General features: G+C 38.5%; 1 protein-coding gene and 1 pseudogene across 1 annotated transcript in view; both read right to left on the reverse strand.

Annotated features, from left to right (window-relative positions):
- Positions 1-3,736: 3,736 nt before the first annotated feature.
- RRM1 (ribonucleotide reductase M1) overlaps positions 3,737-13,889 on the reverse strand; it is a 42,025-nt gene continuing 31,872 nt past the window's right edge. Inside the window, exons 15-19 of the mRNA XM_006870248.1 lie at positions 13,488-13,564; positions 8,387-8,522; positions 6,581-6,676; positions 5,367-5,555; positions 3,737-4,088 (exon numbers count right to left, since the gene is read on the reverse strand). Of these exons, the coding sequence (XP_006870310.1) occupies positions 3,900-4,088; positions 5,367-5,555; positions 6,581-6,676; positions 8,387-8,522; positions 13,488-13,564 (687 nt within the window). The 3' untranslated portion in view covers positions 3,737-3,899. The remainder of the gene's footprint in view (positions 4,089-5,366; positions 5,556-6,580; positions 6,677-8,386; positions 8,523-13,487; positions 13,565-13,889) is intronic.
- On the reverse strand, positions 11,612-12,576 carry LOC102831395 (annotated as a pseudogene).

Raw genomic sequence — 13,889 nt, forward strand, 5'->3', positions numbered from 1 at the left:
TGGGGGTCTTCCTTTTTCTCTGACCCTCCACCCTACCAAACATGCTATCCTTCTGCAGTGACTGGTCCCTCCTGACAATATGTCCAAAGTATGAGACAAAGTTTGGCCATCCTGGCCTCTAAGGAGCACTCTGGCTGCATTTCTTCCAAAATGGATCTATTGGTTATTTTGGCAGCCCATGGCACTTTCAATATTCTCCTCCAACACCATAACTCAAAGGCATCAATTCTTCTCCGTTCTTCCATATTCACTGTCCAGCTTTCGCATGCATATGAGGTTATTGAAAATATCGTGGCTTGGGCCAGGTGCACCTTAGTCCTCAAACTGACATCTTTGCTCTTCAACACTTTAAAAAGGTCTTGTGCAGATTTGCCTAATGCAATACGTCGTTTGATTTCTGGACTGCTGCTTCCGTGTTGATAGTTAATTTAAGAATGAAGTCCTTGACAACTTCATTCTTTTTTCCATTGATAAGAATGTTTATTGGTCCAGTGGTGAGGATTTTTGTTTTCTTTACATTGAGATGTAATCCATACGGTTTGCCCATAGAATTAACATTGCAATTTGAGGCTTGAATTTTTTTCACTTCCTTCAGCTTGAGAGATGACAAGCATGGTCTTTCCACTTGGTTTTCTAACTCCAGGCCTCTGCAAATTTCATTATTATACTTTGTCTTCTAGAGCCACCTTTTGAAATCTTCTGTTCAGATCTTTTCCTTTATCATTTCTTCCATTCGCCTCAACTATTTTACATTCAAGAGCAAGTTCGTTTCTTCTAACATCCATTTTAGTCTTTTCTTTCTAATAACTTTTTGCTTTCTTCATTTATGATGTCCTTGGTATCATCCCATAATTAATATGGTCTTCAGTCATTAGTATTCAATGTGTGAAATCTATTCTAGAGATGGTCTCTAAGTTCAGGTGAGATATACTCAAGGCTGTCCTTTGGTTGCCATGTGCTTGTTTTAATTTATACACTTAACAATCTGAGGAGCTGGACTATGATAATTGGAAGAAGACTCACTAACAACCTATGAATATGCAAGTGACAACACTGCTTGTTGAAAACAGAACACTTGGACAATAAAGATTAAAAACTACACAGCCTTCAGTATGGCTTATACCACAACACAAAGACAACAAAATCCTCACAAATGAACCAGTAAGAAATATGATAAATGAATCGAAGTTATCAAGGATTTTATTTATAGTCAACAGCCATGGAAGCAGAAGTCAAGAAATCAAATGACATATTGCACTAGGCAAATTTGCTGCAAAAAAGCAAAGATGTTATTTTGAGGACTAAAGTGCATCTGACCCCAAGCTATGGGGTCACCTCACAGATAGGTGAAAACCATAAAATGAATAAGAAAAACTGATACATTTGGACTATAGTGTGAGCAAAGGATACTGAATATACCATACAAAGTCAAATAACTAAAAAACTTGTCTTGGAAGTATAGCCAGAATGCTCCTTAGAACCAAGGATGGTGAGACTTCATCTCACATACTCTGAGTGCCTGGACGAGGGCATCATGCTTGGTAGATGCTCAGTGAAGAAGAGGAAGATCCTCAACCAGATGGATTAACACCGTGGCTACAAGCTCAAACATAGCAACAATTGTGATGATACAAGCAATTTTGTTCTGTTGTCCATAGAGTCACTGAGTCAGAACCAATTTAATGGATCGGACATTGTTTCGTTCTGCTGTGCATGGGGTTACTATGAGTTGGTTCTGACTCGATGGCACCGGACAACAACAAAGTACTGTAAAAATGCCAAAATTATCCAAAGCAATTAGATTCAATGTAATTCTATCAAAATCCCTAAGTTCCCTTTTAGCAGAAATGGGTAAGTTGATCCTGAAATTCATATGAAATTATAGGTGGGGTAAATCTTTTTATTGTGAATTGGGTGGTTTATAGAACCTATCCATTTTCCATTAAATTCAGACACATTTTGTTTCATCTAAATGACTGCAATCTCTTCAGTGTAACATCACCTACTTAACTTCCTCAGTGTTTCCATTCCTCTCTCTTTCCTAACCCTTCCAAACTTTGTCCTTGGGCAAATGCTGCCCTTTGGATATCAAAGGTTGACCATTCTATGGTGGGTGTACCTTACTAACTAATGCATCAGATTGCAGTCATTTGAACTGCAAGGTCAGCGGTTCAAGCTCACCAGCTACTCCTTGGAAACCCCATACAGGGTCGCTATGGGTCAGAATTGATTCAACAGCACTTCACAGCAACATCCGGAGGAACCCTAGATGAGATGGCTCGTCACAGTGGCTACAACAATGGGCTCAAATCTAGTACTTATGAGATGGTGTAGGACTGGTCAGTACAACAGTACATGGGTTGGTATGTGTGGGACCTGATTCAGTGATAACTAATAACTATGTATGACATTTGGCACAGGTTGTTGTTGTTGGTCCTGTGTTACGGAGTCGGTTTTGACTCATAGCTACCCTGTATAGGATTTCCGAGACTATAAATCTTTTGGGGAGCAAGAAAACCTCATTTATCTCCTGTGGAGGGGCTGGTAGATTCAAACAACTGACTTTTCGCTTAGCAGACGGCTCATGACCCACTATGCTACCAGATATCCTTGTGGCACAGCGAAGGCACACTCAACAAGCATTTCTTAAATGAGCAAATAAAGAACAAAATAATGAATAAAAATCCACTCAGCTTTATTCCATGACAGTCATTCCTTTCTAGTTCTACTTGTGCCCAGAGATCCTGAGAAGTGAATAAAAAGCCACTCAGCTTTATTCCACGGCAGTCAATCCTTTTTAGTTACACTCTGTGCCGATCTCAGCCGTATTCATCAGATTCTGATAGAATCACCAGAAGATCTTGGTTCTATTTTGGTATCTACAGTATACAGGCAAATTCTCAATAAGGGTCTGAATGGGAATGAATTGGTTCAAAGCCCTAAGGATTTCAAGTCACTTAACTTTTTTGAATTGATTTCCTTACTTATAAAAGTCGAACGTACGGTAGGTTATACCCTAAGACACATAATATTGACTTGAACAAAGCATCAAAAATCCAATGAAAAGCACTGAAGCAAAAGGAACTTAAAGAACTGCGTACTTTTTAAAAAGTACATGAAAATCTGAGGGGCATTTTACTAACTAAAGCTATTAGTGCTACTTCTCCATATCAAAAATGGAAAAGTGGTCACATTCAAGAGCACCACTTAGTATAATAATAAAAGGTAAGTAGGTTTGTTTGTATACATGTATACATTTAAGAGAAAAAATGCATATATTAAAATCAGAATTCTATATAGATTCCAAGTAATTTATCTTAAGATTTTCTTCCTAAATTCTCATATTATAAAAAATTTTTATTGTATCAAATTTATTGTATCAAATTGCATAAAACTAAATGACAAAATTAATCTGACACAGTCACTTAGAAATGTTCATCTTTATTTCAGATGATCTATAGGATCTTGTCCTGATAAAGGTCCTAGAACAAAACAGAAGCAAGCAAGAATATAAGAGCCTTTCTTGGGTGGTTCTGATAGGTTACTGGTAAATATAAGGACTCAGTTTTGATTCTAACGACACACCAGTCAAAGCAGCAAAAGTAAAGTCACCTCACCAAAACTGAGGTCATCAGCAAAGGAGTATCAACGAGGTGATGAAACCCTACTCAATCACTCCCTAATTGTAAGATGACTTCTTTTGCTTTTCTACTGATTTCACTCCCAATACATTTTTTTTACATCATTACTTTAAAAAATACTTTAAATCAACTGATCCATTTTTTCTATAGTAAGGTCCAGCCAAGCTTTACCACCTCAAGCAATCTCACTACACCTATCTAAGATCCAGAGGTAGTGTGGCTATCAACGAAGTGCTGGTCTCTTCTGAGTCCTTTTTCTCAGGACCCGCACATCAGACACTCATCTCTATTTTCCAGAGAGCACACCATGGCTGCTGTGTTCCTCTCCTTTTCTTCTTCCTCTTTTGATGGCTTTTCCTTATCTTTCAGCTTCTCCTTATTCAGAGTGAACTGGATAGGATTAGCAGCTGGTCTTGTTCTTAAATAATACATTCCAGTTTTCAAACCCTATAAGGGAAGTAAAAACAACAATCAGAAGAAATCATCTATAAGAATGCTAGATATTCAAGACCATTGTTTAATACACATTTCCCATCGCTTTTTGGCCTTTTGGCTAAGATCAAGTGTAGTATCTTTCTATCAGTTTAATATTTGATACATCTTCAATCTGAGGACAATATATTACATAGATTCTTGTAATTGGGAGATGGAATAGGAGCTTGCTCCACGCATCAACCTGGTATCGCAGTACCTCCAGGAACAGTGCACTCCCATAAGGGAGAACAGCAACAACAAAAACTACGTTCCCGTAAACTAGCTCAGACCTGAAATTTTATCTCCACTGAGACGTCCTTTCAAGGAGCTCTGGTAGTGTAGTGGTTACGAATCAGGTTGCTTACCTCAAGGTCGGCAGTTCAAAACTACCAGCCATTCCATGTGAAAAAGATGAGGCTTTCTGCTCCCGTAAAGATTTACGGCCTCAGAAACCCTGTGCAGGGTCACTATGAGTCGGAACTGACTCCTCGGTATTTAACAACAAAACGTCTTTTCAAAGTGCTCAGTATGGAAAACACACAGCTGTAGTCTATTCTTTTACTCCTACAATAGCTTATGTATTTGGAAATATCAAATATTTTTTCCCTCCAGTATCTGATTTTTTGTTTTTACACACATGATTTCTAAGTTGCCCAAGACACAAAACATCTGCCTCAATTTGTAACTATTCAGAAGGCTCGACTGTGTGTCTGTGTAACAACATGACTACCTATGACTACCTCTTAAACAAGATAGGTTGGAAAGTTCAGAATACTGACAATAGAATAGGGAGGAAAAGATTCAAGCGACAGTGCAAAGGAAACCCAACACAAACTGAAGAGTGACTCCATAGAGCGTAAAGGAAAGGGTGGGTCATAGGGAACTCCAATGTCTCAAACCTAGGAAGGATTTCATCTTAAATAGAAACAAGAAAGGCCTGAGCTCAAGCTGGTTCTAGTACAAAATCATGGGTTGGTTTTAACATACTGGATTTAAAGTGAAATAAATAAGGACTTCCAGGTGACAATATTTAATAGGTAGCTAGATTTTCTCCATGGAGCCCTGTGGGTTAAGTTGGACTACTAACCACAAAAGGTAAGCAATTTGAATCCACCAGCTACTCCAAGGGAGAAAGATGAGACGTTCTGCTCCCATAAAGATTTAGTCTCAGAAACTCTGTAAGGGTCATTATGAGTCAAAACTGATTCATCGGCATACAACCACCACCACCACCAGATTTCCTCTACCAACCTGCTTCCAGCCGTAGAAGTGCATACTAGTGAGTTTCCCATAGTTAGGCTCAGCAATATGAATGTTCAGAGACTGGCTTTGATCGATGAAAGCCCCCCTCTCAGCTGCCATCGTGAGTATAATTTTCTGAGAGATTTCCCACACTGTCTTATAGAGTTGCTTCAGATCATCAGGAATTTCAGGTATGCTCTACAGGAGAAAAATAAAATGTTTATTCTACTCCTCTTGAAAAAAGCACTAAATTGACAGAATAATGATCCAAGGTTTCAGCCTTGATTCCACTTTCTGCCAGATTTATATATGATATGATACTTAGAAAGTCCAACAAATCTCTATCTAATCAACCAAATGTCATTCTGGTGACTTAAGTATCCATATGTCATAGATTTCTGGCCTAAACATACACTACTTAAATGCACTCAAAAAAGGAAGGGAAAGTCTGAACTATGCAGCAAATCAATAACCCTAGAGTTTTGCAGAGAATACAAATTACCAGGGTTATAACTGACAGGGACATGATCAAAGGAAATAATGAGATAAAATCCTTTAGCTAGGTAAGGACTCTACAAACTCCACTAGGAATCAATAGAAATGAGGTGTTCTTAGGTTTAGGGTGAAATTGCATTAAAACACACAGGTTGGCTAATGCTACAGTTCCTGTCATCAAATACAAAATTTTACTAAATGTTTGTATCTGTATTGCCAGAGGTCTCTATCTACAAATAATTGCTTCATAATTTTCAATTGCAAATAACTTATTATTAAATGTTTTTGAGACTGTCTTTTAGACTATTAAGTCTTCCATCTCCATCTTACTTTTTAATTAGGTTTAACTCTAATTTCAGACTTCATATCACTAGTCCTCAAACTTTAATTCACTTTGGAGTCATTTCAGGAATCGAAAAAGTACTGATGCTTAGCACCCATCCAGACATTCTTGTTTAATTGCTATGAAGCGCCACCTGAAGTTCCAAGATTGTTTAAACTCACCAAATGATTACAATATGCAGAAGTTAGGAACCACTGCTTTACATCAGTATACAAACAAACAAGAAGGTAAAGGCTATGAGAAGATGTGCACTATCCTAGCACAATGTTAGAGCTGTACTATTACACTGAACAGCCATTCTTTCTCTGCTGCCTGAGAGAAGTGAGGATGCACCACCATGTCCAACTCAGCTCTCTGACGATCTCATTTCATTTTCATTCTGTACCTGGATAGAGCCATTGCAAGCAATAATCTGGTTTTTCATCTCTTCATTCCACAAACCCCGCTCAGTAAGATCTTTCAGTAAGTGGGGATTCACAATCTGAATGGAAAAGCAGACATAATAAGGAATTGGTAACAACGACAGGGCCTACACAAGCTTAAGATAAATGAGATCACTGGAGAATTGTTGCTGTTGAGTTGGTTCCGACCTATAGCAACCCTGCATAGGGTTTCCCAGGGAGCAGCTGGTGAGTTTGAACTGCCAACCTTGTCTTTCAAACTGACCTTGTTGTCCAGTGCTTTATCCCACGGCACCACACCAGGATAAATTTACCTAACATTACATTATTTGGTAAATACTAATTTTATAAAAGTCCCATCTTACCACATAACAGAGTCCTTTACGATTTTGACATCTGTTATTTAGATATATAAGGAGCTTTGGTAACATAGTGGTTACAAGTCGGGCTGCTAACCTCAAGGTCAGCTAGTTCAAAACTACCAGCGGTTCTGAGGAAGATGAGGCTTTCTGGTCCCGTAAAGATTTACAGCCTCAGAAACCCAATACAGGGTCGCTATGAGTCAGAACCAACTCCAAGGCACACCACCACCACCATTCAGAAATATAATAAATGTCATTTGTAAGTGAAAAGAATTAACATGCTGGTGTGCTGCTGTGGGTTAATGTGCCCTCTGCAAAGCCATTTGAACTGCAAGGTCACTATGGGTCGGAATCGACTCGACAGTACTTAACAACAACAAGCTGGGTAAATGTTGGAAAAGTATAGTAAATACACCATAGACTAACAGAACAAACAAATTTATACTTGAAGAAGTACAGCTAAATTGCTCCTTAGAAGTGAGGATAGCAAGATTTCACCTCACACATGTTATTAGGAGGGACACTGGTAAGGCACTGTAGGATAAGCACTGGACTGTGAACTACAATGTTGGCAGTTCAAACCCACCAGCTGCTCCTTGGAAACTATAAACAGGGCCACAATGAGTCGGGACTGGCTCAACTGCACTTAACAAGTCCTTGGAGAAGAATATAATGCTTGGTAAGTACAGAGTCAGTAAAAAAGACAAAAACCCATCATGAGGTGGATTGGCACAGTGGCTGCAGCAATGGACTCATTGTGAGGATGGCTCAGGATCGGACAATGTTTTGTTCTGTTGTACATCAGGTCACTATGAATCAGAGCTAACTTGACAATACCTAACAAGGTATGCAAATCTATAAGGACTTGTTTGGGGTTTTTTATGTAAGGATACAATAAATATTTAAGGAAAAAAACGTAAATGTATCCTCTCCAAACCACACAAAAATTGTTTCAGGACATCTGGAAATTCAAACAAGAAATGTTATTAAATTGGTAATTCTCAATCCTAAAACCACTGGGGAACTTTAACATTGAAAAAACAAAAACTTGTCCCATCTACTAGAAATTCTGATTGGTAACCAGAGTCTTATACTTTTTAATCACCTATGAAAACACCTATAACTGTAATATACATCATGATGATTACAGAATGGTCAACCAACATGTCAACTCTAATAACAAGCTTCTTTCATACTCAACTCCCAACCATTAACTCCTTCAATAAGTATTTACTAAATGCCTACGATACACTGGAATGATAACTGACTTTTAGATATGAAATTACCCACTTTATCAAAGCTTTGCCTCTTAACTAAAGCAAAAAGGGGATGGGGGGGGGGTGGGGAAGGGATACTAAATCTAATGAGCTTTTGCTCCCAACATCATATTTCTGAAAGATTTCTCTGTAAATCTGGTTATGATCTCACCTGAAATTCTCCTGATAAGACTCTGCGAGTATAGATGTTGCTGGTATAAGGTTCAATGGACTCATTATTTCCCAGTATTTGAGCAGTTGAAGCAGTAGGCATTGGGGCAATTAGTAAACTGTTTCTTACACCATACCTAAAAGAATAGGAGATTATTAGTGCTGATCATAAAGCTACAATCTGCCAGGAAGGCAGAGACTTTAAATAATTGGAGTAAATGCAGCTGCTGTGAGTAACATCATCCATGTATTTGACTCACATGGAGGTAATTCCACATTCTGGATGGCATAGGTGACTCCTTAAATGCTGAATTAAGACAAAACAGCAGTGTTTATGCTGAAAACCCTTATCCTACTATGTTGTTAAGTGTCACTGAGTCAATTCCAACCCATAGCAACCCTGTATAGGGTTTCAGAGGAGCAGCTGGTGAGCTTGAACTGCCAACCTTACAGTTCAAACGTCTTTGCAGTCTGATGCATTAACCCACAGCGCCACACCAGGACTCCAACTATGATCTATGCTAATTCAACTACAGCACCCAGGTATCAAAGCACTTGATTTACTATCTTGTCCAGGGAAGCATTCAAATCTCTTTTGAAGAGTTGCCCACGCATTCAACCCTTATTTTTTTCTAAACGCCTATGTGATCACTGTGCTAGATCCCTTCAGAAAGCATGATGAGAAAATGATCAGAATCAGACTCCTATCATAAAAATTCTCCATTATCCTGGTAATAGGGCAAAAAATAGACTCGAATATATCCGAATTTCTATTACCTCTTAAGTGAAAAATATTCAGAAAGTTGACATCTTTTAATTTATTCACTGCCAAGGAGAGTGCTTAAGTAAACACATACTATCTGACATACTGAGCAAATCTTTAAACTGCCCCAGTTCATTCTAAGATATAATCCTCTATAACTTCCTGACCAAGCAGGCAACTCCAAATACAAGAGTACCATTATGTCTAACAACTTATCTTTACGTATTCTATAAGTACCTGTCTTATCTTAGTCTTACAGTTCTCAAGACAAAAGAACTGTGTGGTGCTAAGGGTTAATGCGCCAGACTCCAAAGCCATTTGAACTACAAGGTGAGCAGTTCAAGTTCACTAGTCACTCCTTGGAAACCCTATACAGGGTCGCTCTGGGTCGGAACCGACTCGATGGCCCTTAACAATTTACCAATGGACTCATTAACTGTTGGTATACAGCTTCACTTATTGATCAAATCTATACAACTGAGTTCTCAAACTCTCACTTTTTAGTAGTGAGGCATCAAGTAAAATCACCGTTGTCTTTACTTCCTCACCTGTACAAGAGCAGCATCTGTCTACTTTATAAATATTACATATGAGTCAAAGTAGAAAAGGATGTTTTGAAAATTTAGGAATTCAAAACAGAAACCTGTTTTGAAAAATCACACATATGTGATATATACAAATTATGGAACTGTCAGTAATCCTTAAAAACACAGGTAGATCTACATGTTCTATGAGAAAGATTGCTAAAACATATCACTAAATAAGAATTCTCATAAGGCTAATTGATCATATTTATATAACAAAACTGCTGTGTATGTGTATATGTCAGCAAATATACTGAAAATGGTTTAGAAAATACAAACTATCAGCAAATTCTGAAAAAGAAACATGTCGTTTTTTTTATTGTTGTTTATTTTATGGGACTTGCTTGTTTTGTGGGAAAAATGGTTGGCAGAAAAGGCATGAAAAAAATATAACAAAAATGAAGTTCAGACTCATTGTAAGAATTGAATTTGCATTCAAATACAAACACACACTCAGAAAAGTCTGTAGGATGACAGATAACAAGACTAACAATACGTAAATAGTTTTTGAAATGTGTTACTGGGATCATTTTTGTTTTCCTCTTGACATGTTTTTCTCAACTTTCTATGTGCATTATTTGAGTAGCAAAGCTTTTTTTTAAATATACACTATTTATCAACAATCTCTATACTAAGGTACAATGGCGCTGAAATTAAAAGAGTACCTAAGGGAAGGCTCAGAAGAACCTATGTACAAATAACAATTATTGGAGATTAACCATTTATAGATTTAGACATCATTTTCTATACGTAAAATACTTTAAAATGTGCTCTTGTTTAAAGGAAAACTGCAGTTAAAATCAGCTTTATATGGATAAAGTTAGTTTCCATTCCCTTTTCTGTAATTTTGCTCCCCAAAGCTATGTTTGATTTATAAACCTCTATAAAGATCCACCCATCCAGAACCCAGCAAAACTGCAGTTTTCCTTTAATGTAAGCTTCTTGAATGTTAAGAATAAAATTTGGTATCCGTTATATTTTAGAAAGGTCTCCCAAACACTTCTAATCTGTATAGACTTATGGGGTGGCATTAGCCATCAGCTGGTGTCTACTCTCTGGCAGAGTAATGAATTTGAGTTTTGAGAAGCATTCAACATGGTTTAGGGGTAGTGGGTAGGGTAAGTCCAAAATTCTGCCAGTCTCAAATCCATACAGTTGTCATCCCATTCAAGATACTAAATCTTTTTTACCGAATACACATGATCATGGATGACACATAAATTTTAATCCCATCTATTAATTTTATCTGGTACCATTAATTCAAATTAGATATATTGCATAGGATGTGCCAACAACCATTTTTATAACCAATTATTTAACTGCTTGGGTGACCATTTAATGGTGAATTCCAGGTTCTTAACATAGCAACTGTCAGTTCAACTACACCAGTTTCTGCAAATGGCTTCTCTGCCCCCAAGAAGTCCTCCTCTAAGGTTATATAAGTAAATTGAATGCAATCTGGCATCACCCTGAAGGAATTCTAAACTTCACACTGTGGGGTAGTTTATCAAGATGGCTTCAGAGTAGACTAACTTTACACACAGCACATTAAATACATTTAGCCAATCAACAGCATGGGTGCAGAAAAAAAAAAACTACGTTAAAATCCTTTGTTGGAATGCTTTACACTTTTCACAGAACAGAAACTAAAATAACCTGTTATACAATTAGTCACAGATACAGTCCTAGAGTTTGTTTTTGGTTTTTTGGGGTTTCTTTTGCCCATACACTTGAATATTGTCTAAAGCATGTCTTCTTTGTAGCAGCTAGGCCCTGCCACCACTGTGCTTGGCTGAGTTTACAAATCTGCTGTAACCTGTAGCTTCCCTGTCACTTCTCTGGCTCTCCTCTCCTGCTAAGCTTTGTTTCCTGGCAATCATTAAAACCTTCTGCCAATCCCATAGCTACTGCTGCTGCTGGAACTGCCAAAGCCACCTTGGTTTCGTGGTTTGGCAAAATATTGACCTCTACCACCATAAGGGCCAGAGCTTCTGCCTCCAAAATTTCCTCTCTTCATGGGTCCAAAATTTAAAGACTGATTATTGTAATTGCCAAAATCATTATAGCTTCCACCACCTCCAAAATTGCTTCCATCATTACCAAATCCATTCTAACCATCCCCACTGCCTCCATCTCCACCACCACCTCGGCTGCCACCAAAGCCACCTCGTCCACTGAAGTTTCCTCCATGACCAAAGTTGTCATTCCCACCAAAACCACCTCAACGGCCACCACCGAAGTTTCCAGAACCACTTCGACCTCTTTGACTGTAGGAGGCACTGGCCATCTCTTGTTTTGACAGGGCTTTCCTTACTTCACAATTGTGGCCATTCACAGTATGGTACTTCTGGATAACAATCTTATCTACAGAGTCATGGTCATCAAAGGTTACAAAAGCAAAGCCCCTCTTCTTGCCACTGCCTTGGTCTGTCATGATTTCAATCACTTCAATCTTCCCATACTGCTCAAAATTATCTCTTAGGTGATGCTCTTCAGTGTCTTCTTTAATGCCACCAACAAAAATCTTTTTCACAGTTAAGTGAGCACCAGGTCTTTGAGAGTCTTTTCGTGAAACGGCCCTCTTTGGTTCCACCACTCTTCCATCCACCTTGCGTGGCCTTGCATTCATGGCTGCATCCACCTCCTCCCTCCACAGTAGAGTAACTGACAAACCCAAAGCCTCTGGAGCGCTTGGTGTTTGGATCTCTCATCACCACACAGTCCGTGAGCGTCCCCCATTGCTCAAAATGGCTCCTCAGGCTCTCATCTGTTGTTTCAAAGCTCAACCCTCCAATGAAGCTTCCGCAGCTGTTCGGGCACTTTAGGAGACTCTAACTTAGACATGACGGCAGTGAGGGAAAAAAAAGAGCTCCTACTGTTTTCTTCTCAAAACACTAAACACATTGCAGAATGTCATGAAAGAAAACTGTTCACTCAGCAAAACATTCTGCTTGCCTTCAAATCTCATATTTATTAGCTTGAAAAACCTACAAAGACCCAATTTTTAAATTCTATCAACCAATTTAACATACCAACCTCAAAAGCTCTCCCAAAAGCCCTAACTTATTCTTGTGGAAATCAACTCAGACAAAGGTCATTTATGTGTCCAGCGTGGTTAAGCAATAAATATGAGAAAAATATTTCAAAACATGCTTGGAAATATGAATGTTTTGATGAGGAAAAGCATTACCTAAGGACAAATCAGGATCAACTATTGGTAACACACCTACCATGTATTAAATATTCTTACCGTGCCAAGGAATTTGCATGTTATTACACATACATTAAGGAGCTCTGGTAACATAGTGGTTACGAGTTGGGCTGCTAACCTCAAGGTCAGTAGCTCAAAAATACTAGCCATTCCACGGGAGAAAGATGAGGCTTTCTGCTCCCATCAAGATTTACAGCCTCAGAAACCCTATGCAGGGTCACTATGAATCAGAACTGACTCCATAGTACACCACCACACACACATTACTTTACAAAAACAGTCCTGTGAGATAGGTCTGTTCCATTGAATGTTGGTAAGTGCCATAGAATTGGTTACGACCCATATTGACCCTGTACAGTGTTTCCAAGGAGTGGCTGGTGAGCTTGAACCAACCTTGTGGTTCAAACCAACTTTGCAGTCCAACATGTTAACCTGCAGTACCACACTAGGAAGAAAAAGAAGATTCAGAAGTTAACGACATACCTAACTTCTAAAGAGCGAGGATAAGAACCCACCCTTCCTGGATTCCAAACTCTTTACTTACTTTACAACCTTCTCTTTGAGGAGTTTCCAGTCCCATAGGTCTGTAGGAGTCACATTCCACATATCATATTGAAGTATCTAAAGAATATAAACCACCCAAATGTAAGTCACACTATCGCAACTTAAATCTATGGCAAAAAACAAATGACTAACTGGCATCCAAATAAATGCTACAGAAATGTATTAGGATTACAAAGTCGAGAAAGTTTTCCAGACAGATTTCCATGTAGTAAGACTGATCAGAAACATGCTAAGACTAGAAAAAAGGTTTCATTCCTTCCTCAGGTCTCTGCTTAGCCTTCTTTGTTGTTGTTAAGTGCCATAGAGTCGGTACCGACTCATAGCAACCCTATGCACAACAAAACGAAACACTACCTGGTCCTGGGTAAACTTCACAATTGTT

This window comes from Chrysochloris asiatica, unplaced genomic scaffold (assembly GCF_000296735.1).
Source record: "Chrysochloris asiatica unplaced genomic scaffold, ChrAsi1.0 scaffold00140, whole genome shotgun sequence".
NCBI lineage: Eukaryota > Metazoa > Chordata > Mammalia > Afrosoricida > Chrysochloridae > Chrysochloris > Chrysochloris asiatica.